The 26,366-nt window shown below is 35.3% G+C and overlaps 1 protein-coding gene across 13 annotated transcripts in view; it reads right to left on the bottom strand.

Annotated features, from left to right (window-relative positions):
- ATP2B2 (ATPase plasma membrane Ca2+ transporting 2) overlaps positions 1 to 26,366 on the bottom strand; it is a 295,684-nt gene that overhangs the window by 73,788 nt on the left and 195,530 nt on the right. For all 13 annotated transcript variants that reach the window (XR_002442628.1, XM_021409829.1, XM_021409832.1 and 10 more), the window contains 8 exons: positions 20,360 to 20,617; positions 19,222 to 19,347; positions 14,205 to 14,330; positions 12,412 to 12,444; positions 10,851 to 10,943; positions 5,204 to 5,245; positions 3,351 to 3,515; positions 948 to 1,162 (listed from right to left, as the gene is read on the bottom strand). Coding sequence is in view for 12 of the 13 variants with exons in the window: in XM_021409829.1 (XP_021265504.1) it covers positions 948 to 1,162; positions 3,351 to 3,515; positions 5,204 to 5,245; positions 10,851 to 10,943; positions 12,412 to 12,444; positions 14,205 to 14,330; positions 19,222 to 19,347; positions 20,360 to 20,617 (1,058 nt within the window). In the remaining variant the exon portion in view is untranslated. The remainder of the gene's footprint in view (positions 1 to 947; positions 1,163 to 3,350; positions 3,516 to 5,203; positions 5,246 to 10,850; positions 10,944 to 12,411; positions 12,445 to 14,204; positions 14,331 to 19,221; positions 19,348 to 20,359; positions 20,618 to 26,366) is intronic.

Here is a 26,366-nt window from a genome sequence, read left to right as displayed (position 1 = left end):
CCCTTATTCAAATGTTTTCAATATTAAAAACTTCTGTGCCCAATCACCTGACCCTTACTTTCAGAGGAATATCTTACACTCACAGGACGTAGTATCACCAGCTGAAGGCAAATATGTATTTGTTTGATACTGCACGCGTAGTTATACAAGGATGGATGTGCTGCATGTATTGTGTGAAGGGCATAAGGAGAATGGGAAGAGATTTTTAAAGCAGTTACACTCCTTACTGGCAAAATCACGTAGCTGAGGTCTGCTCATTTTTTCCTAAAAAGATTTGACTACCTATAAATCAAGGTATTCCTTCATAATGTTCATATGTTATTTACCTGCTAAATGGAAATAAACTACAGAATTTTCATCTGGAATTGCTAGAATGTCTATGTAAGGCCCATCTGAATAAACTGCCAAAGCAATCTGAGAAAACGCCTACATAGACAATAGAGTAATTCACAAATCCAGGATTTTAATCTTCTTTAATTTCCTGACAGAGTCATTTACATTGCCCAAAACCCAATGTAACCGCATTTAAGAAGAATTCTACTTCCTTTGAAAAAAAATCCCGAAAAACTTCAAGTCCTTGTCAAAACTTTTTACTATTGCAAAAGTAAGTTTGAAACCAAACTTAACCTCTATTAAAAGCCTACTCTACTCTCAAAGTAAGCCCTGCTCAACAAATTCCTGGTAACTGTGTAAACTAAGCAGGGATTGCTGTTGTTTGAAGTTCCTGCACTGTGCAGTTTTAAAGACCCGAGTTAGCATACAAACGCATTTTTACTTTTGTCAGAAGTACTTTCGAAGTAACACATTAAAGAAATTTTTCATTATATTTTCAGTGACATTAATTCACAGGCCAACTTCAGTCAAACCTGATAAAAGCTGAAGGATAACCCACTAGCAAACTCAACAGAAAAGTATTTTTCTCCAATAATTATTTGAATGTTACTTACCTTTACAGAATAAGCCAAAGAAATAGTGACAGCAAGTGGAAGACCCTCGGGGACAGCAACCACAAGTACAGTAACACCAATAATGAAGAATTTAACAAAATACTGAACGTAGACGGGAGTGCACTCAGGTAACCACTGTTTCTTTTTCACCACAAAGGTGTCAATGGCAAAATATAGTACCAAAATGATTACAGTGATGGCAGACATCACCAAACCTGTAAACAGAAATAAGCAATTACTACACAGTTAAAAATATATGCAATTAGAAATTCATATCTGAGTTTTATATGAAATTATTTTCTCACTCTTCATGAGAGTTACTACCAGTACAAATAATGAAGAATTTTATAATGTAGAAGAAAATGTTACTATAATACATTTACAGCAAAAAACATTATTAGAGTAAGCTTACAAGAGCCACACATTTTAATGAAGAGGGAAGTACTCCATTCTACAGAGAGCTAGATGCTGCTACAGTAATTTCTAAGCACTATCTCATTGCTGTCTTTAACTTCATAGTCAGTCTTGAGTTCTGCTGTTGCTAAAGCTAAGTTTTTCAAGTTTAGCACATCACTATTCCGTACATAATCAAACTTCAGTTCCTCATCTTTCTTTTAAAATACATTTCTCTTAAGAGGCTTAAGAAAAGGAGCCTCGTCTTGTAATTTGCTGTTATCTGGAATATTTCAGAGGCGTCCAGTTGAATACAGTGATGAGGTAATATTGCAGAATTGTCCATCAAACAGTTATTTTATTGGTCTTCTTGAAAATTTGATTAATACTAATGTTTCCAAGGATTTCCTTTTCAAAGGAATATATGCAACTAGTACGTATTTTTGTAAGGAGAGGGCTCAAAGGCATGCAACACTGACAGTATTCCACTAATATTTCACAGAAGTCACAAAAGATCCTGGCTGGGGACTAAATGTGCTCTCTTACAGACTATGGTAAGATAGCATTTCTCCTGCACAGTTTTGTTCCTGGATTAAAGTGGCAAATAAAATCTGGTTTCTTTTAGAACATCTACTTTGCCTTGTTATTGTTACTCTTCGACATGCTCTGATGAAGGGGGTAAGTCTGTTTTTCAGAGTAAATTACTTTCTCCCTAATGAGATCATGCAGTAAAAGGAAGATACTGTGAATTCTATGTCTTGACTGAAGTTATAAATAAACAAATAAATAAATAAGGTAAATAAAAGGATTTTAAGGTTGACAGATATTGATGACCCAGGGAGACCACTGCTTAATGCCAGGGTAAAGAAAAATCTACTAAAACATTATATAGGGAAATCCTTATGACAACTCAAGACGTTCCCACAGATTGCCCAGCACAGAAGAAAAAATAAGACAAATGAGGTCATAATTAATTAATTTAATTCATATTACTTGCCACATTATTGTTAGATATATATAATTAGTTGAAAACTAAAAAGAGATGTAGAGAAAGTACTTAATATAGAAAAATACTTAATCTAAGAAGTTAATAATCACAAGAAATCATGAGGTTTTGTATCAGTGTGTACTGCTGTAAACAGTAAACAAAACAAGAGAAGCCTGAGGAAGGTGAAAGTGGGCAAAGCATGAAATGGAACTAAAGAGATATAAATGTAGATTCTGAGCCACACACTGTTCAGGCAAAAAGGCAGAAGTGGCATCTTGCTCTTCTGCAATCAAGCAAGGGTAATCAACTATAAAGGAATTAGAAGGAATAGTAGGGATAAAAATCAGACTGGTAAAGAAGGATAAAGGAGGTTCAACAGAAGATAGGAATCTGTTGTAGGACCACAGCCATATATCAGGATAGAGACCAAAAATTCTTTAATGCCACTAGAAAAATATAGCTAGCAAACATTACATCATTTTGAAAGATCTTAATTTTCTACCTGCAATGTTGGAGAAGTGCCACTTTTAACAGCATGGATCGGGTGGTATTGGACACAATAGTTAACAGATGCATCAAATTTGGATAGAAGGTGTGAACATGGATGTCAAGAGATAATAAATAGAATCATTTCAGAATCCATAAGAGGGAAATATTGTGAGGGTGACATTTTGAGATTATATTAGAGATTCTATAACTATGTACTTAGAAATTCTAAGGGAAGAGGAAATTAATATAATGTAATTACCGCACTTGGGAATATCAACTAAGCTACATTTCATTTTGATTCATATATTCATTACAACCCAAGTTGCCCAAAGCTTTCTGTTTCTTAATTGTTAAAACTGAGTTTTAGAAGATAAAAGAACTTCAGTACCACCAGCTATCCTCAGAACTGTACTATGACAGACCATTTCTAAATGTTGCACTAATAAAGCACTACTTTTTAAAGAATAATTTGTTTATAAGCCCTTAGTGCTTAGTAATAATATACTATTATTCAGTCAATTATCCCGTCATACCTGCTTTGCCTATCTGGACTGCCAGCTTGGTCAGCTTTCCCTGAAGAACGGATTTTTCTTTCTTGTGCATGTTGGATTTCTTCTTGTCTTTGTCATCTCCTTCTCCCCCCTCGGCACTCTTCAGTGGCTGCATCTCCATGGCAGCAGCCCCATCCTGCTGCTTGGCTAACAACGCAGAACAAAACTGTTACTTCAAAACTGTTTTCCATACCTTTTCTCTTAGTGATACTTACTGAATTAAACTAGCAACACTCATTATAGGAGCTGATAAATATAACTTTGCACAGAATTACCCTCTGCTCCCACAGCACACAGCTGCCCATGTGAGGACCCAGCAAGGTTCCAGCGGGACACAAATGTACAAGTGTACCCACATGCCCTTCACACAGGGGAATATGTATGTAATGCATCATTTGTCAAGTACCATGAAAACCACTAATTCTGGGTTGGTTTATTTGTTTACCACCAACAATATTCTGTATCATACACATATATATCACTTCATGTGTTGCAAAACACCTGGCAAGTAACAGTACCTCAGCACTGCAGGATTTTCTAGAATAGCAGATCTCAAATATTTTGGCAAGTTGACCGTCTATAATTCCCTAAATTTTGGTATATCTCATAGACTACAATTCAGACTTACGATCTTACTTTTAATTAAAACATTTTAACGGCAATGTGTTTACAGGGATGATCCATGCACCTGCTGCTCAACTCCATGGGCAGCTCAGTGACCAGTGCACCATAATTTGTGAACCACTATTCTAGAATAATACCAAACTTAAAAAAAAGTTTCCTTAGCATTCATCATCAGATTGCCTGATCTGACCTTCAAGTCAGACAGCAATACCATCATCATTCTTCTGTAAAAAACAAAACCAAACTTTAAGGGCTAAAGCATCCTTTCTTGAAAGAATGCTAATGCTAATACAAGGAAACTTCAATTTAGTATCAAAGAGAAGTAGATGCTCTTCAAAAGCAATGATGCCCCACAATTTATATATGTGTATATGTCTGTTCGGTATAGAACGGAAAGTAAATTAAACAGAATGAGATGAAACAGATCTGCTCAGGTTTGGCATTCATAAACAGTTTTTAGAAAATTACACTTATTTGACCTGGAAATGTAACTGGTATGTCTAACCTTAAACCTTACTTGTTTAGAATGACTTTATTTAATATTTCTGTACAACTAACAACTGAGTTTATCTGTTCTGTTTCCGATCCATTACCTTTGTAAAGATCAGAATTTTCCAAAAAGAATAAAATGTTGTAGTTTAATTTCCTTATTTAGCATAATCTAAAGAAACCATGATATCTGGTGTCTCTTATCTAATAAAAATGGAACTGTAGCTTCGCTTCAGAGGAAGCAAATTATTTACTTCCATGTCTTCCTGAGATTGTATAGAAAATAAACAACAGCTAACATTCTTAATCTTCCTTATCCTTATAGCATACTTTTACACTGCTAAATAACCCAAGGAATTACATTTCCTTTTGATATTATTTTATCTTCTCCCTACAAATAAAAATGTTTATACAACACCATTAAACATCAAAGTTGACAAGACATATCAAAAAGAGGGTTGGAAACTCACTAATGATACATAGCATACATAATTTGCACACAAAAATGAATTCAAATGAGCTTTGTGACATGAAAGTATCTTATATAATGATATCTTCCTCCTAAGAATCTGATACATCAAAATTCTATAAATTACAGTTTCTTTAGCAGGGCCATTTGTATACGTATGCAAAAAGCACAGATTTTCATTTTATTTTTCAACAGCATCTAACTACATGCTAAACATAAAATCCACAACCTGCTTAATAGGAAAGAAGATTACCTTTGTTCTGGCTGTTCTCCATATTCCCATCCTGCATTTTGCCTATATGATGAAAAATTTCAACAGACAACAGACAGTAAACAATCTTCACCCAAGACAACATGAAAATGGGAATTTAAATAAAAAGGGCAGACAAAAGTAATGACAGTGTTACAGATAGTAATTTATGATCGGTAGCCTTTGTTACATGTTTACTTAGAAGCATGGACAACATAAGGTGGATACATTAAGCATCTGCAAGTCAAGTTTAATGGTATAACGTAAAATACTAAATATCATTACTTTTTTTTTTTTTTTGAGCAAATTATGTAAGTAATGAGGGCAAAACTAACAGAAAGAATCCAGTGGAAAGCAGAAGTTTAATAATACACTTGAACTGAAATCTCAGACATCTACAACTCAATAAAACCACAGGTGAAAAATTGGCAAACACCAATATGACTTTCTTTACATCCACCAAAATTAAATGTTATTTTAGTAAATTAAGACAACATATAACTGTTAATATATATAAATGCATAAAAGTGTAAAATGACATACTATTTTTGCTATATTATTTAGCAAGTTACTCCTGTAAATATGAATGCCAGGTGATCATCCCATATTCTAATGTATTCTGAAGAAAGATGTCAAATATATCCGTAATTTTCAATGTAATAATTTAGCTACATTTAATTTTATCATATCAAAGCCATCATTTGTAATACACCATTTGAAGCTGTCTTTGAAATAAAAATGGCACAATGCCAGTTAGAGCACAGGAAACTCTCCTATTCAGAACAACTGGTAAGCAACTTCTAGAGCATTCAAAATTTACTGCTGGGATACATTGTGAAACTTTCACAGTGCTATAAAAATTAATCTCACAGAATAAACTATAAAAGTCCTGAAAGGATGACATCATCGCTTTCATTATAATTAAATCAGCATCGCAGTTAATTATAACGCCCAACAGAAAAATAATACTAAGGAAAAATAATAGTCAAAATATCTTCACAGGATTTTGACACATTCTAGTAAGAAATGTATCATAAGAGTTTGTTAAATAATAATAATAATAATACAGTAGCTAAGTTCTGCTCTTCAGACTTCTCCTGATTACAGAGCTGATGCTAGCATGCACAGTAAAGCAGCAGAAATTATGTTGCAACATGTATTAATTTTTTCACTCTATGCTGTGAAAACACAGTAGCAAAACTGACAGGCTAAGATGCATTTCTTACATGTTTGCATTTTCTGTAATTGGAAGATCACTGAAGACTCAACTCTCTTACAAAGAGCAAAAATGGCTAAAAAGACTGCAAATATATTACTATGACATTTCACCTCATATTTAGTAGCATGAGGCTACAACCACTAAGAAATTCTGAAGCATAGAATTACAGTACAGGAAAGGATGTTTTGCTAAATACAATGACCTCAGTATTCATCAGGATTACAGAATTATGCTGTTTAGCATGTCTATTTTTAGCTTTGTTCTCACCTTGGATGAAATATGATTTCAAAAAACAAGTGATACCCTTCTTCCAAAGACTTACATCTTGTCATAAGACACGAATCTATGACTATGAGCAAAAACACGTTTGTTTTCACGGTGAAATATGATCAAAATTTGTCACTTCATCTAAAAATTGCAGTATTTAAAAAAAAAAAAATACCCACAGTGCATGGCTGAACTCGAAATGTGCCTGACTGCTTTTGTCCTGCTCTTTCAGTTTTCTGAATACAATTCAAAACTTAAAGAGGTATAATTAAAGATTCTTCAACTAAAAAAATACCAAGACTTTCACAGCTGGCATAGAACACTGTTTTCTTTCTGAATCAAAGTATTTTACTATTGTCTATATTTGTTGTTTAATAGAGGTGAAATTATTGTCTTAATGAATTACAGTAATAATTCATCTACCCTAGCAACCTAAATATACAAGGACAAAAAAATGGACACTCATAACCAACAATGTAAACACACTTATTTAAGAAAAATATTCTAAACCTCTGTAGCTACTGCACTTTGGTTAATATTTCAGGGACTGCTAGGGGGAGTAAGGTGAGTTATTAGAACTAGTTATATTCAAATTATTTAGATAGAATAACAAAGAATAGGTAATTATGGTAAAGAAAATAATACAGTAGAGGTAAGTACATGATTTGGTTCCTCACACTCCCTGTAATTTCTTGAATCCTAAGTCTGGTTTGCATTTTGCTTTTACCTCATGAAAATTTCCATCTCTTTCCCTGGAACATACCCATGACATTATTACTGCCAAACTTCTTACTCTGAAAAAAGTAACCTCAGCAAAGAAAGACTGCCCTTTTACTACTGCAGCCCTTAACAAAGGAAGGATCAGCACGACAAAATAACAAACGCCTACTGCTGGTATTGGAAGTTACTTGTTCATTGGAGGAGCTGCTTGAAAATACACAGAGAAGCTATTCTAGTTTTATTTTTGTGTGCTGTGGTGGAGAGAAAAAAGAAAATTCCCCACTGATTTTCCAAGATGTCTCATCGTGCAGCAGAAATGAGTTACAGCTCTCTTAATGCCAACTCAGTTGTATTATGCAACTAGTGAGAGCAGATGTACATTGCAGAACTATATACAGGGGGAAAGTGACGTCAAACGTATTTGAAGTGAAAAATCAGGAATTCTTTCATGAAGTATGATATGAGCCCATGCATTACTGTAACAGAGATTAACTACAAAAGAATAAACCTGATTCCATCGTATGAAGTAGGAAGTTTAGATAATTCTTTTATGCAAAGGGATCTAGGAATAAGGCCGGCCAGTGATAAACACTGCTTTCTCTAAGCAAATCAAATTTTCAATAACCAAGCAGCAAATAAACAGAGGTTGCTGCTTCCCATATTTTTTTTAAAAAAACAACCATTTTATATTTTCTGAACACAATACTATAAAATTAGACGAATTTTCATGAATTATCATCTTTCTGTAAATTTGTATCCTTTTAAGAACTAAGTATATTTGTTGGATATGCATATATATATATATAAACTAATAAGACCAACCAACAATTATACATTTTGATTTCAACTACTAGAACTCCACAGAATGTGTAGCAGTTCCTTCTACACAGCAGGCAGCCAACAACAGCATGTGTCAGAAGCCTACACAACTTCATTACTGTAAGTTCAGGGACTGCACATAAAAAGTATTTTTTCTGGGTCAACTGTATATTCATAAGTAGGATATGAATCAATTTATTTTAAATTGTGATATGTTGATTTTCAGCTAACAAGTAATGGCATTTCCGGTGCTAAGCACTTATTCGAGTATATAATATTTTTTGTTCCTTGGAGGTATGTTCTACACAGATGTATAAGCCATTAGGTAAAACTGCTCATTTCCAGTTATACCTCAGGGAAAATTCTTAGACATTATTGAAAAAATTAGTTTTATCTAGACAGGAAAAAACGGTTACAAGAACTTGTTCTCCTTCTCTTAGAATGTAATTCTTTTCTTTCTCCAAAACCCCGCAAAAACACAGCTATGAGAGCTGCTCTGAAAGTAATGCCTCCTACTTTATTAAGTTGGCCCAGAATGTCAAAGGTGGATGTTGGTGGGATGGCAGTAGAGGTTGAACCTTCCCACCAATATTCCATTACATTTTGTTGCCATGTGACAGATGACAGCAGAGGGTCTAATTGTGGTCACTATGCTGAAAAATAGCGTTTTGTAGCTGAGAATTTGCTCCATCAAAGAGTATTATTGTGCTCTTTGTATCTTTCGTGGTTTCTATGAAAATAAATAGGAGGCATTTCTTTCGGAGTTACCAATGTATCTTTTAAGTATTCTCTAACTCATCATCACTGCTGATTAGAAAAATGCATAATATAAGCAGTAACCAGACTTGGGCAATTTCCCAGAGAATTTCAAAGCACTCAGATCCAACTGCGCTTGCAGTCTCAGCTCTTCTCTGAGATACTGTCAGAAAAGTTGATTTACAGAAAGTTTCTTCTCTCTATGTTGATCAAAGATCTGCAGAATTAATCTAACTGCCTTACCATGGGAAAGTTAAAAGCAGAAACACACTCTGTTGAATTATTGACGTCAACACTTTCCACTGAAAATAACTGAGTATGTATCTTTTCCTAACTATAGCCCTAAGATAAACAGGGATAGTAACTATTGTTTCTAATGGGAGAGAAGATAGAAAGTCTCACAGATACTTAACACACCGATTTAATATCCTTTGGCACTCAATTTCAAGTTCAGACTTTTAGACCAAACACAACAGATATTTGCCAGGCAATTAAATTGTACTGAGAGGCTGGGTTAGAATAAATTAAGACTCATTTCGTCAGCTTACTGAGCAATGGTTTTCATCCAGCAAAGCACTTAGGCAGATGCTTAACTTAGTGTTCAGCAACTGCAGGCCTGAGACTATATTTAATTCTGCAGTATCCAGTGGGACAGAAGGAGGAGATCTGCTAAGACTCGGTTCCGTGTGTGTGTTTGTTTTACGCACAAAAAAGCGTGTAAGAATTATAAATAAAGGAAAATGAAAGAGTCCCCATTAATTTCCTGGTTCTTAGTCTCTAAGAAACCTGAAATTGTGCTGCTGGAACTAGGATGGTCCAGGGATAAGAGACGGATGGGACCTGTAGGCAGGTTTAATATCTTTTCTGATTTTGTCAAGTTATCCCACTAGTTTATCTTAGTAACTGTTTAGTACTTGCTATGTCAGAAACTAGCTTTACATGCCTAATGCAACAACTACTGACCTGTAAAGGAAAAATTTCTGTTATCAACATGACGAAAAATAAAATGACTCTTGTCAGTGTAATTGGTGCTCTACTAGAAGGAAAGGGCTCTATAGCAAGTAAAGACTAAAGGTACTCAATGAATAGAAAAATACAGCTGTTCTAAGACTAGTGTTCCAGACCAACACTGACCAATTCCATTTAATACTGTTAGAAAAGACTGAAATACCTGCATGCTACAAGTGGGGTCAAGAAGCTGTAGTAAGAGACAGTCAAAATTGACTACATATATATATATATATATATATTTAATCAGTGCAAACTGGCTCGCAGATGATCACTAAGAGCATGCACAAATATTCACATGCTTCCCATTTCAGTTGGCCTCTTCTCAAAAAGATGCTGACAGCAGCAATTTTTTATGAAAACACTGCAAGTTGAAACTGAGCCAGATTCCTGACCCCAGCACTATTTCTCAAAACTACGTGAAGACTTCATGAATACTTATGAGAGTGCCACATCCAAAGAAAAGATGATACAATCCCTCCATCATGGTGTTCTCCTTCAGGTCTGTGCTGATCAATGCGTAAAGAGTTTTACAATGAAACTTTAAGTACAGGCAACTCAAAAGTTTTGAAACTAGTGTTAGTTAACTGAAGCTTTTAATTGCAATTTTAATCAAAAGCAAAGAGATCAGAATTCCTATTTGTTCCACTTCCATGCCTAGTTCCACGTGAATGAAATAATTCATTCATAGCATCTTTGTGGCATCTCTTATAAGGTACTGCAGGGTTTATGGAATAGGAGCACTCAGAGGGTAATGACAGACACATAAAACATCTGTGCAGTTCATAGAGGAAAAAAGGAGTCTTATAAAGTCGGGAGAGAGATCTATCAAATAAAACAAGCTAGGTGTTCTTGACGTACCATTGACTAAGCTGGCATTTGCATTATCAGTGGCATTTGCACCTGCTGCACCATCTGTAGCTGAAGGAGGGTGGGAGGAGGGATGGGAAGAATCTACCGAATAATAATGGATAAAAACAAACAAAAACAACAAAAACAACAATAAATAATAATAACAAATGCACATGACAAAAGCAAAAACATTTATGAAATACTGTGGCTTTGTTTTCTCCAAAATCAATGTTTTAAATTAATGAACTTAATTGCCAAAAGCAAAACATCAATATAAAAAGCAAAAAACTCATATATAAAAGAAAAATAATTACTAAATAAATAAGAAAGACATTTAACAAAGTTGACAGTTGGTGAGAACTGACTACACATAACACCATGTATGAAATTCATATGAAATTTTTTACTTAATTAAGAAAAGATCTGTGAATATTAAAAAAAGGTTGAAATATTTCCCTTGAATACTTGAGTTTATGGGATGCAACAGGATTTTTAAAACGTGCAGCATACTGCATAGTACATGCAACGCGACATATTTTGTATTTGATGTAACGTTGCATGCTTCAATACATTACTTCTGGCACGGCCTAGTTTTACACGGGCTGGCCCAATCTTTGTCCTGCCATCACCTAGCAAAAATGTACACTGATTTGAGTAGAAACGTTAAGTTTTCCGTACTGTATGCCGAAATGAAGAAGAAATACAGCATCTTGGAAAATATAGTTTTGTGGAGAACAACGTTTTAAATTCAAATGACAGGCATTATATAATCGCCTGTTTTGAGGTAAAATGAAAAAAGTAACAGAATAGAAAGTCCTCATTTTGTTTTCAGCAGTTATCTGCATATTAGAGAAACTGCTCAAGCAACAGGTGGATGGGGAACTGTTTTATTTTATTGTGGACTTTCTACTAGAGTACAGAAGATGAATCTCTGTAAATAATAAAATAAATTTTACTTTGTTTCTGTTGGTCTGTTGTTCACAACACCACACCCAAGTCCTATAACGAGCCCAGACCAAGACTCTTGAACTTCCTCAGTACTTAGCCCACAATGACTGCTTCATGCTGTACTGGTTTGTTGTTCAAGAAAATCATTTTCTTTTATTTACAAATGGTAAATTGAGAGAAGAAAATAAACAGCATACAGGATTTAAAAACACACCCTGTGAAAGCAGTTCATGACAATTTCAATTGCAAATGATTACTCCGATGATAACAACGCTGTTTTGGTTACTCATGCTTATTTTTTATTCCATTTGGATACTCATACTAACCAGCACAGCACGAACTGCTAATAGCAAATCACGCATTTCAGCATTTAATAAACTGTAATTTACTTGTGGAGATTAACTGAGTATTCAAGCTTAACATTAAGATTTGCAACACCAACAATGTGCGCACATATAAATGTTTGCCATGAACAATCCTGTTGATTTGAAATTGTTCTTTAATTTAACTGAACTGATTAAAAGACAGTTATTTTGATCATTAGTTCAACCCTGATTTGCACCAAAGCTTGCTGGCTAAAAGCCTCATCCTTTCATCTGATGTGGTAGAATGCTTACTCTACCTGGAAGCTGATGTCCATCCTCCTGTTTCACACCTGTATGATGATTTTTTACAAAATGTTAATGAACAGTAAAAACATACACCCACGTAAGACTGAAGCAAACAGTTACGGCTGGTAGGATTTCAGAGAATTGCAGATTTATATATGAGAGCGAAGGGTCTAAGTTTGGGCCTCAGGCAGCAACCACCTTTGCGTAGACGCTCTTCTGCACTAGCACAAAACTGCTAGTAACACAACCAAATGAGGAGGAACGTTCTTGGTAATGCAGCTGTATGCAGTTGGATTAGGTGCCTGCATAAAAAGATCTTACACATCTCTGTGAGAATCTCTATCTCTAGGATGTAAGTGATGAGCACAGTGCATTGCGTTACTCTGCTATCTCAGATTTCTCTTTCATTAGGCTATCCACAGTGAAACATTGGAGAATCATTAGTGTCCTGAGCAAAATAGTATATAGCTAAACCAAGGACCTCAGGGCAGACAGCTGTTACTTTCAAGCAGATACTGAATTTGCTCCTTCCCATCTACAGTATCCTTATACACTGCCAAAACAGATGCTGCCAGCTCTTGGAACATCTATATCCAGGAGTCTTGCTTCAGTGACAGCAAGATTAGACTCTTAAGACATTGTTCAAAGTTAGTCTGACACACAAGTGTTTTAGTTTGGGAAGCTTTGGTCTTTCTCTTTTTACAGTTCTGCAAACTTATCATGCCTACCAGGTATTGTGCGTTTCTGTGTTTCATCACATAAAAAGGGATTTCTGCAGAGAAACAAGGAGTAAAGTGAAACCACTTGCTGCACATGTGCAGAATGGAAACTTTAGGCCACAAAAACAGTTTTGCATTGGCCTTCCTATCTTCAGCTACAAATCTAAAGGATGGAAAAAAATAGTAAAGGTGGAATAACTCTGTCTGATAGGTACAAGTAAAGCATTCAGTAACGCCGTAACTACTTCATTAACAGTGAAAAGCACTAAAAAGAGAGGGAATGTCTAACAAAATCATGTGAATGGGCCCTTACTCATGTCTGAAGGAAAAATATTCTTAGACTAAACATGGTAAAAAATTCTGAAAGTAGAAAGAAACAATTTACAGAAAGACTGTATGGACTGGAAAGGACACATTAAATCACATTTCTATTTAGTGTTCAACCCACGAATTAGCAATTGCTTATAACTTCAAACTATAATAAGATCAAAAGTTTGAGGAAGTCTTTGCTTTATCTACTGATACATGATCCCAAAGCTTAACTCTGTTAACTTTTACTGCTATTTACTTTATTCTCTTTTACTATTCTTAGTCTGATTCTTAGGAAATTGCCTAAACAATTACAAGTTAGTAAAAAGCCACATCTTTATTTTATTTCTGAAGCTCAAATTTCCTTCTCTGAGTTCTTAAAAAAAGAATACTACATAGATGTAAATGCAAGAGAGCAAAATCTTTGCAAATTTTAGGTGATTCTTGTTTTATGTAAAAAGATATGATCATGGAAGTGTGCCCATGTATTCCCTTGCATTTAATTATATTCTGAGAGTCTGCAATTTCACACTGGAAAAACATCTTGTTATCCAATACATGTTATTGGTTAACGGCCTTTGTTGTTTTTCCATGTGACATGCAATGACAAAAATGGGTACAAAAAAGTTTTTAACATCTTTTTTGTTTGTTTGTTGGTGGGACTTTTTTATTTCATTGATTTGTTGGTTACTTTTTTAGGTCAAGAACTGAGGAAATTTCTGGCCACAAAAAAAAGAAGCTTTCTTGAGAGCATTTGTATGTGTTGAGAGATTTACCTTTTTTGTCTTTCTTTTCTTCTTCTTCTCCTCCAGCACCTAACAGAGTAAAGATGATGCCCGTCTGAGAATTCACACCCACAGCAGTTACAAGCATTCGTCCAGAGCCTTCCATGACGTGAGTACCTGAAAATATGGAATATAAGCATTATATATATATACACACACATATTTATCTACACATATGCATACGTATATATATATGGAAATTATAAAGAACACGCATTAAATATGTTATGCATTCCTTTCAAGAAACTGCGTATTTAATTGTACTGAAAGTGCTAATTTACAGCTTTTATTCAAGCAAATATTAGGGGCCTCTTAGAAAATTTCTGCTATGAGTTGCAGAAACATAAACAAGAACTTCCTAGAAACAGTCACGAGTATTTTGATCTAACATCTTGGGGAAAACTTATAACTCTGAGTATTTTAAAAACAAGTTTAAAGTTAAGAATGATGTACTGTTATGACCTGTACTTAAAGCCAATTACTAAAAGGTTAACAACAACAAAAAAAAAAGCCTGAAACCATAGCTACGCAGAGAAGAATCCTCAAACAGGCTTATTGTAAACCACCACAAAACAGATTTTAACCAGCTGAGTTATGTATCTGCTGCACTGAGCAATTACAAAATGTTACTGATTTCTGATGGGAGAATCTTATTGGTCATTCACATCTACTCAACCTAGATGGACATGGGAAGATTGGTTCTCTTTTCTTAAAAAAGCATTTTATGGGATTAAGCCTTGTCTACACGGATTTCTTTCATTCAGCAATCTCATAAGGTGAAAAAAGGAACATTGTTCATTAAATAGATAAACATTAGTATATATTATCTCCTCATAACCTTTTTTTTTAAAATTTGTTTTTATTACTATTAATCCATTTGTTGTCCTCAACATACTAAGTAATGCCACTACATACTTGTCATCAAGATCTCTTTTTCTAAATAATTAAAGCAGAAACAGAATAGAGAGCACATCTGTCAACATTAAGCCTAATTTAAGAGCATAAATAACACAACATTAAGAAAAATTCAGCAGAAATAAGCAAAACAGTAACAAAGCCATTACTGATCAGATATACTGAAGAAAAAATCTCTGTGTGTTCATTGCTTTTCTGTGATACAATTTGTCCCTTCCACATGGCAGAGCAAAACCACAGCCACCCAAACAACCAAAGTCAAAGGAGCAGTACATATCCTTAAGAGTTAGAACAGGCTTGGTTGTTCAGGTTCAAGCAAAACAAAAAATGGCTGAAACTTTACTTACTGCTTTAGAACCTCCTGGAAGGCCACCATTTAAAAATATCTTTTAATTAATAACTTGCTTTTGTAAACATGTATTTTGAAGGAATCTTCTGTATTGGATTACAAAGGTGTGCATAAATATTTAAAACAAAAACAAAAACACAGCATGGGCATGAAAAACAGCTTCATTAAGAAAAGAGGTACCCACCACCAATTTCCAAGCTTACATACACACAGCTGGAAAAGTCTAAAAATCTTAGACTAAAATGCTTTGCTGGACCTTATAAACATTTCCTTAGTCTTGTAATCATAATTCTGAAAAGTCAGGGTGCGTAAAAAAAAACATGCACTAAGTACTAATCTATCAGAAGACTACACTGTGTTAATATTATTGGAAGATTTATTTAGTACCTAAGCTAAGCAGAAAAGCTGATTCTCCTTTCATCTAACTCTGGCTACTTTGTTATTTAAGTGGTGCTATAATTCATTTATGTTAGTTTGAATAGAGAAACAAGTTCTATGAAATTGATCAGCTACTGTAACGTGAGCGGAATTCTGGAATGAATGAATGCTTTTCACTTAATCTGTTCACTAAATGTGTTTCAACTTCATGTGGAACAATTACATGGAATTCTTTCCCTCTTGAGACTAGTTTTTCAATATTAATAAATACATTTTTCCATGTGCTAAGTATTTAATTTAGTTGATAAACACTGAACACAGATAGAAAGCGAAGGAGAAAAGTTCTATGAGAAAAGAGATAATTAGATTACACAGTTAAGGAAGGTACACTGCAGCACAGACATTTTCAGATAAAAATACAGTTAAATGTGTGACTTCTCAGAAACCCTCAAATGTAACAGTACTAGTGACGTAGGTTAGAAACTGGGTTCAAAATAAGAAAAAAAAGAGCATGCCAGTTAGGGGTGTTTATTCTGCTTCTCAGTCCCAGGAAGCTTGTGGTGAACAAAAATCCTCTATCTGCATGTCTAAACAGCTATTTAGCTGCTGAAATTATTAAGAGGTAACTGAAGTTACTAACAAGGTGCAATAACCATCACAGTATTCTCTACGAACAAAAAAGTTTTACCGCAGAAACTCATCTGTACGTAATCTCAGCATATCCAAATAATCTGGAACATTTCAAGTTAGATGCTCTATTCTGAAAACTTCTGCTTCGCAAAGCAGAAGCTTAGCTTTGAATATTTCCTGGCAAAGAATTAAGACAGAATCAGAACCATTTTTCTGCAGGCAATAACTGACCCGATTCTTTAATCAAGCCTCCTTTCTATTTCCATACCCTAACAAAGAGCCATGACAAAGAGATTTCTTTATTTATTTGTTCTTGAATAAGCTGACTCTTCTTTGTTTCTTTGAACTTTTAGATATAAGTGTGCAGTGCTGAAACTTAGGATAGCATAAGGTTCTGTCAGTCTCACTTCAGTTGCTCCCTGTAACTCTTTCATACCTTAATCAAATTAATCTAAATAACTGCAAAGGAGCTTTAAACAATCAGCCTTATAAGATATTTTTTTAAAATGTTAACTATTACCACGTGGTACCCTGAAATAATTCACTGTGTGCAACACCGAGGCCAGACTTGTATTAAGAACTTCTGTATATAGGAATCATGGATTTCTCTGAATTTCAGACTGTACAAAACTTGAAGGGTGTATCAATTTTAATCAAAGCAGCTGACTGCCAGACAGTTGTTCACCTTTTGGTTGATACACACCATGCTCACTGCAAAGAAATTTAACATTATCACAGCCTTGTTAATGCTGATGACTGTTGATACAGTTGCTTATGCTACACTATGCGTACAGATCTCTATTAGAGACCTAAAAGGAGGACAATGTTTTAGACGTAAGTACAGCAGATTGCTTTCAGGTATATCAGTGTTTATAATGCTATTTGTCTTCCCAGGTGGTACCAAATATAGCTATATACAGATGGAAATGAACCATTTGGTTTAGTCAGCACTTGTTCTCTTAGAATTGTTTCTCAAGTATAGTAAATGACTATCTGGATGATTAAACAGGACATTAAGCACAGAAACTCATTTAGTTTAATTATGTCATTGAAGCCAATAGAATATTAAAAATCTTGTTTCAGGTGCCAGCAGTGAAAATAACACTTCCTGATTCAGGGTGTTAATCTGTCACCAAATTTAGATTCACAGAAACAAAGTATGGCTGCAACTCAAATGGTACCTTCCTTCAGCTGTTCCCATGTCAAACCTGAACTGTTTTCATTTCCAGCAGATGACTGAGGGACGACAGTGGCAAGCATCAGACTGATCATCTTTTTCTAAATTTGAAGGCCTAGCTGGAGAGAGCTCAACAATGTCTTCAAGTGCAAAGAGGAAAAACTGAGGTCTGTTTGCAGGAGTTTTTGTCTCTCTATTTGTTTTTCTTTAACAATTTTTATTACAATATGGGTCTATGCTAACATACAACAGGAATTCAATTTTTAAACTCATTGTGAAATAAATGTGACATGGTGGCTTTCCATTTTTTTTATTTCTGAGCTATTTCCAGAGAGTATATCAGGTCCAGCATCACTGCTATTAAAACTCGAATTTTATAAAAAAAATTTTATATATAATTTTATATTTTATATAAAAACTATCAGAAGAAGGTGGTATTTTGCATCACGGAATCTCAAGTAATCAAATCTACTCATAAGCAAATAGACTTCAAGGATTTTCTAACACAGCATGAGGGTAATTTCATTAGTGTAAGTATGGAACAAAGGTTTGTGTAGCTCTTGTTAAAATCTCACATTAATTCTTCAGCTTTTTTGTAATCATAATAGAGGAGGAAATTTTATATAAAGAGTACACATTTTAACTGCCATAAAACCACAAAAACAAACTTTCCTCTTTCTAGCAAGAGCTCTGGGGAGAAGGAAAAAAAAATTCTCCTAACTCAACTACTTTCCCTTTCTCTTCCCTTTATGCCTTTCAGAGCAATACCTTTATGTTTTTCCCACAGTCTCTACGGGTATCCAAAAAGATATCATTCAATTCGAGAATTTGTGAGAGTACATTAACCAGATGGGAAAGAGAAGTCTTCCCATGAATAATGACTTTAAATGTACTTGAAAATATTATTTCAGATTATAATATATTGATGATCATTATGAAACCAGCAGGCGGTTATTTTGCAGTCACATTCCAGCTGAAATCTATTATCAACTGATCCATTTAGAATTTAAAAAAAAAAACAAAAAACAGAACAAAAAACCCCACATTTTATTTAACTGATTTATTTGTATTACAATATGTAAATATTATGAATAACTTGAACTTATCTCAACAGTTATAGACCATAAATATGAATGTTTCAGTGTATTCATTTTTTTCTAAGCACAGTTATTGTTTCTTTTTCTATTATTTCTAGTGTAAATATAAAAAAAGCATTTCAAGAGACTTTAAAAGGCTTTAAGACTTATTGGTTAAATTAAAGCTGGTATACAATGAATTGAAACAATTTATGCTTCTTAGGATAATGCTTTCTTTTTCATCTAAAAATTTTCATTATTTTCTCAATTCATAAAATAAATGCCACAATCAGAAGTAATTGCATACAATCAAAAAGCAAGAGCACGTTTCTCATCAACAGCAGGGAAGGTCAGTGTCTGTGTTCAAAAGATCAGCTCTATCTGGGTTACCAAAACTTGACGGTGTGGAAAAACAAATCAAAACAAAACATGAACAAAGCAGTGCATAAAAGATAAACTCAGCAAGAATTGAAGAAACTTTACCTGACAGTAGCATTGGATCTTTGTCAACAGATTTGCGGACTTGGTCTGACTCTCCAGTCAAAGAACTTTCATCAATTTTGAGATCATTTCCTTGAATAAATATCCCATCGGCAGGTAGGAGATCACCTTTCAGTAAGAACATGGTAATGGAAAACCACAGTTTTTTTAGTAAGTGTTCTTATAACTACATTCTCTTTAATATAAAAATAAAAGAAACAATAATTATATTAAATTGTAAAATGAAAGCAAAGATGAAAGTAAAACCATAATGGTCCATGTTAGCCATATGACTGCAATCCCACAGGAAGGGCCCTTATACTGCAAATATGTTTTGCTTAACGCTATCCCAAGAATCAGAATGCATCACACTTAAACATATCATAAACATAATAATCACTTTGACTGAGGGGAATGACCTTTTTAACATGACAATAAGGTTTCTCTGCCAGACTTCATGAGAAAATAAGCAGCAGCTAATAGACAGTCATGAAGTCCCACACCTTTCCTCTCCCAAGCAGCCCACAGCTAAGCCCAGGAGTGACTTGATGCCTGATGGAACAGGCATTTTTCTGGAATTTGCCAGCTGAATCAGACAAAGAGAACACAGAGCTCCTATAAAGGTCTTCCTGCTCACTGGAGGATGGCAGGAGCGGGGGGTCCATACAGTATGTCATTATAAGGCATCCATCCACTCAGTCTGGTGAGTTACAGGATCCACAGTTTTGGAGTGGCCTACTAAGTGTGCGCAAGGGCACAATTTCTTAAAAAAGTGTTTAAAAATACTTTCTCATATTCATAACTGGACATAATAAAAAAAAAGGCCAAGTATTCTAATCCTCCATGAAAGAGAATTACCACTGCATGAACAGTTTTTGTCCTTGTCAGGGAAAGAAAGCAAAGATTACAAAAACAAAATTTATTACCAAGTGCAATTTTATCACAAGTATCTTGGGCTGAGTTATTCTTTTGCCCCAACAGTATAATTATTGTCATACTACAGACAACAACAACACCAAATAATTCTGTCTTCTGAATTAGTTCCAGTGAATGAGTCTTGAAAATACTATATTCTGCTAGAAAGGGAGAAGAGGAATATATAAACTTGAAAAAAAGTAGTCAAATAGTTGAGAAAACTTACCATATTTCACCTGTGCAATGTCACCAACTACTATCTCTGCCACTGGGATTTGGATAACCTGCCCACCTCGGACAACAGTAAATTTCTGTTCCTGCTCAATACGACTTTGAAGTCCACGAAACTGCTTCTCCTTGCTCCAGTCATTAAAGGCAGTGACAAGTACAACACAGATAACAGACAGCAGGATGGCAGCACCTTCAATCCAGCCAGCTTCGGCCTCACCTTCATCTTCAGCTCCTCCTGTTGCAGTGCCACACCCTGCAAAGACAATTTTAAGAGTTGTTCAGTCAAGCAAAGATCAGGTTTATCACATTTATCACAAGGAAATCTTGCTGTGAAATGGCAATAAATTTAAGGAATTGAATTAGTTTTCGAAGTACTATCTGCTAAACAATGAATGCAGAATAAGACAGTAAGAGAAACAGAACAGAGAATAAGTAAAATAAAGTTGTCTCAGGAAAGGAGTAAGAAAAAAACACCAAAATAAATGTTAGATCTTTTAATTTTTCTGTTAAGCAAGTCGTTATCCTTGGTAAACGCAGACTAAACCAATGAATAAGGAAGACATCGATTCTGTGATCTGGGAGGGTTGATAACTTCACTTAAGCCATCAAGCAGTTTAAAACAATGAGTAACGTAAAACAGTTGAAAGCCATAGGATTAAATGAATAATATAATTATTTAAACTAAAGATTGGGAACACAACAGAATAGATCAGATGCATAACTAGTCAAACAATTTATATTCTTATGACTTCATTGATTACTATGTTTCCATTTTGGAAATAGGAGAAACATGAACATACATTGAAGTACTCACGTTTCTAAAAACCGCCTGACAATTTATTAAGGATAAACATTACACATAAAGATACAATTGTACCTTACCTACCATTTAATATTTACAGATTAGAATCTGACCTAGTTTTATCAAAGACAAAGATTGTATGCCTTCCTATAACAGGCCAAAGAAACAACTTTCAATGCAATTTCTATGTGATCTCAAGTAAATGCACTCACAAGGAATACTTAATAAAAAACAACTCAGATCAACAAGCATACGAGTATTTAAACAAAGGCTATTAGGGAAGATTTTAATGAAGGCTATTAGGGAAGACTGAGTAAAAATAAAAACCTAGTATAAATTCACCATTGATCCAATTAATAAGTAATAATCAATATAATCCATGTCTTTCTTTCAGAGAAATATATGGGCGCATTTGTAGAACAATAAGTAGATTATTTATGTCTCAAATATAACAGTATTAGAAAGTACATTCTAAGAAAATGAATTTTGAGGGCTGCTCTGAAAGTAATGCCTCCTATTTTATTATGTTGGCCCGTGATGTCAAAGGTGGATGTTGGCGGTATAACAGTAGAGGCTGAACCTTCCCACCAACATACCATGGCATTTTGTTGCCATGCAACAGATGACAGCAGAAAGACAGTATGACAAAATGGCATCTGACATGGAAGTGCTTATGAAGAAAAGGGATGGAATTGAATTCCTCCATGGCAAAAGATTGGAGAAAATGGCACCCATGTTGACATTTGCTGGACATTTATGGAGAACAAACAGCAGATGTGAGCACAGTGAGGAGGTGGGTGGTGCATTTCAGCAGTGGCATTAATGGGTCACCTCCCCAGAGGTGCAGATTTTAACAAGCATGGCATGCAGGCTCTTGTTCATCACTGATGAAAATGCATATTTAATAGTGGTCACTGTGTTGAAAAATAGCATTTTGTAGCTGAGAATTTGCTCATAATAACACTGTATAGCGTTATTGTGCTCTTTGTATGTGTTGTAGTTTCCATGGAAATAAGTAGGAGGCTTTACTTTTCGAGCAACCTACATATCTGAAGTATTTTATACACAGTTGCTAATTATTTATTTCCAAGTAATGTACAATTAACATTTGAATAGGTTTCCTAGATAGCATTCACAAAACAAAACCAAAATATATATACCTGTCTTTTTTCTAATTGAATAAATAACAAAAATATAGTTTATGATAGTGGACAGGCAAGTACACATATTAGTATCACAAAATGCAAAGATTTCCCAACCCAAAGGGAACAAATAAAAGAACCCAATCTGAGCATGAGCCTCCTCTCCGGAGTGAAAGAGAAAGAAAATACATCTGTTTAATTTTAACAACGAACTGAACTATGTAGACACTTGACTTCAGCTTTCAGTCTTCCCCAGGTACCAGGGATTTTAGCAACTTAGCAACTGTGCTGATTTCACCTAAGACTAAAGTTTAATTTTGGAATATTCATCACCTGTCGCTAGACGAAATTAACAAGCAATTTTATTTCTATTTTTAATCTAGAAAGATTTTCCCATAAGCATCATAATTCATTAATCAGCTGAATAATTACTGTGTGTGAACAGTAACGAAACTACCAAAAAAGTCAAAGGAAGGTAAATCAAAGACTGAACATCTACTAAGTGATTCGGAGAAAATTAAAATAAACTTTTTTTTACCATGTTTGCTGTAATTTAAACTTTAGGATCTAATCTAACTGTAAAGCAAAGCACACTCCCAAAAGAAAGCTCTTTCTTTGCAGGGTTGCCCTTGGATGGACCACATCTCTATATGCAGTACAAGAATGTTGCTGAAGATATAATTTTTATAGCATCCAAGAAATGAAGTAATCTCTTTTTTTCAGTGCCTTGAGTTGCTTAAAATTAGTCACAATTGCAACTTACAAACTCCCAAGTGCAATTTCTTCATTTAGCAGATAGTACTTGTGGGAAGGACAGATGAAATTTGTTCGGTTTAACCTTTAAATCATCTTAATTGGACCGTGTTAGATTTTAGATTTCTTTTCCAAATCAGTAGATTCACTTTTGCCTCAAGTAGATTAAGCTGTTTCCCAGCACATATAATTCTGTTTTAGCAAACAGCAGACAAAAATTCACCGCTCATTTTTCACTAAGTATGATTCAGAAGTATAAGGAATATCCTATTCTTTTTAACAGCATGATTCCTCTCCTGTTTCTCACAAAAGAAACACCGCCTGATCGGACCACAAAGACTGATTTTACTTCCTTTCTGGACTTCAAAATCCTCACTGGTTGAAATTTAATCGAGCTTGTATAAAAGTGAACATAAGCATTGTTTCTCAACATGATCCCTTAGTCTAGGCTAGCTAATGACAGTAATAGGCAGATCAACTCACAGAAGTGACAGGGAGCGTCACATGGGCAGATCAGCTCACGGGCAATTCTATGGGATGGAACTAGTCTACCTTACTCTGTAACATGCCCTGCTATGCTTTCATTGAAAACTTCTTTCCGCATAAAGATTACTGATAATTTATACCATGCTCTTTTCTACTAGAAAGAAAATTAGCCATTATGTAATACTTAGGTTTTAAAAATCAGCCGTTTGAAAGACACAAGATGTGCTTTTGTTCATTATAAGGAACCCACTAGTCTCTGGACACATGAAACTTATTTTGTTATTAAATGAGCAGAACATTCCCTCGCTACAGCAGAAAGCTGCTAGTTTTGAAAAAGTCATTGCTATTATTGCAAAGAACCCGTAGATCTTGCCACTGCCTTTGAAATGTGTCAGAGAAACAAGATGACAGGGCACCCAAAAACAATATTAACACACCGTATCTTGAATAGCTTAGAGAATAATATTTGGTTTTTTAAAAAAAAAATTCTGATAAACAGGCATAAAATAAAAATATATATTGACTTTAGTAAAGAAGTTTATCTTTGTTATCACAACTAGTTTCTACACCCAGAGAGTGGTGGTGAATGGAATTAAATCTAGCTGGCGACCGCTCTTGAGAGGTGTTCCTCAGGGATCAGTACTGAGGCCTGTCCTGTTTATTACCTTTATTGGTGACCTGGATGAGAGGATTGCGTGCGCCCTCAGCAAGTTTGCAGATGACACCAAGTTGGGATGAAGTGTCGATCTGCCTGGGGATAGCAAGGCCCTACAGAGAGATCTGAACAGGCTGGATCTCTGGGATGATGCCAGTGGGATGAGGTTCAACAAGACCAAGTGCTGGGCCCTGCACTTTGGCCGCAACAACCCCAGGCAACGCTACAGGCTTGGGGCAGAATGGCTGGAAGACTCTGTGGGAGAAATGGACCTGGAGGTGCTGGTTGATGCTCAGCTAAACACAAGCCAGCAGTGTACCCAGGTGGCCAAGAAGGCCAAAGGCATCCTGGCTTGTATCAGAAATAGTGTTGCCAGTAGGAGCAGGGAGGTAGGTGATTGTTCCCTTGTCCTCAGCTCTAGTGAGGCTGCGCCTTGAGTACTGTATTCAGTTTTGGGTCCCTCACTACAAGAAAGATATCAAGGCCCTGGAGCGTGTTCAGAGGAGGGCAGTGAAGCTGGTGAGGGGTCTGGAGCACAGGCCTTGTGAGGAGCGGTTGAGGGAGCTGGGATTGTTCAGTCTGGAGAAGGCTCAGAGGAGGCCTCATCGCTCTCTACAACTACATGAAAGGAGGCTGTGGTGAGGTGGGGTTTAGCCTCTTCTCCAGGTAACTAGGGACCAGACTAGAAGGAATGGACTCAAGTTGCACCAGGGGAGGTTCAGGTTGGATATTAGGAAAAATTTCTTCTCTGTAAGAGTAGTCAGCTGCTGGAATGAGCTGCCCAGGGAGGTGGTCACGTCACAGTCCCTGGAGATGTTCAGGAAACATTTAGATGTACTAAGGGAGATGGTTTAGAGGGAAATATTAGTGGTAGGTGGATAGTTGGACTGGATGATCTTGGTCTTTTCCAACCTTGGTGATTCTATGACTGAACTAGATAATCTTTAAGGTCACTTTTAACCCAAGTCATTTGATGAATATCATTCCCAGTACCTTCATAAAACCAGAAAAATTAGTCTAACATAGAATGTAAATATCAGAAGCAGTCATTAAGATGAAAGGAATCGTGTTTACCTGTCTCATAGATTACGTGCAAGAAATGAACATGCTTCATTCTCCATATTATGGCTGAAGAAACATTTGTAAGAAAAAAATAAACGTGGAAAAAACAGACTGAACTTAAACTGAGTTCTTGGAAAGCATCCCTAAATTCAACCAGCTTCTGTACTGAATGATGATTCACAATTCTAGCTTTCAAAGTGCTGAGAAAATTCTCCAAAACCTAATGGAAATCATACAAGTTTAAATGTGCTCCACTTATTTTCTGTTGATTCAGTTAGACAACACTAACCTCAGATGGAAGAAAGGCATGGAGGGAAAAAATTCTTGGAGAGAAAGGCAGGAGTAGGGAAATTAATTCATATGCATGGTCAAAAACAGAAGTTAGTATTTTAGGTGGATGGAAAAAATTGTGAGTTACTTCATGGATTTTAGAATCCCTATTGGTTGAGATTCAGTCTAGTTTCTATAAATAAATGATAAGTGTTGCTTCTTACAGTGAACCACCTGTCCAGGTTATCTGACATCATGACACATAAATTTACCCACACAAGCAATAGGTAGCCTAAAGCAGAAGACTTACACTATTTTTACTGAATATGACTCAAGGTTATAATAGTAAACCAGGATACGAGGAACATGAATTAATTTCTCTTTTTGTCTGAGGATTGGAACTCAGGACCACAACTTTAAATACCATGAAATGGTTGATGGTACAGAAACGGGAATCTCACTCATTGACCTGCTGCTGTCCAGCCTACAGGCTGATGAACCAAGACTCTCTTTTAAGTAGCATGAATGTGCATGTTCTTGTCTGCTCTCACTGACTGCCTCACTCAATCCCAAATATCAGATGAATGGTGGTTCTCATCTATCAGAAAAAAAAAAAAAACAGTACCTTGTTATCAGTGTGTTTAAGGTTAGGAGGAAACAGAATTTCAGCTATGCAAGGAGTATGAACATAAAGCATTAGATAGGTCCAAGCTTTAAGCAGCACCTGAGCAAAGCTTTTGAATATCTAAAACTTACAGGTAGGTATTTTTAATGACAATTCAGAATTGATGTTGCACTTAATGGAGATCAAACCTAATATAACTACAATCAG

This window comes from Numida meleagris, chromosome 11, assembly GCF_002078875.1.
Source record: "Numida meleagris isolate 19003 breed g44 Domestic line chromosome 11, NumMel1.0, whole genome shotgun sequence".
In the NCBI taxonomy this organism is placed as follows: domain Eukaryota; kingdom Metazoa; phylum Chordata; class Aves; order Galliformes; family Numididae; genus Numida; species Numida meleagris.
This window is presented reverse-complemented; position numbering and strand designations above follow the sequence as displayed.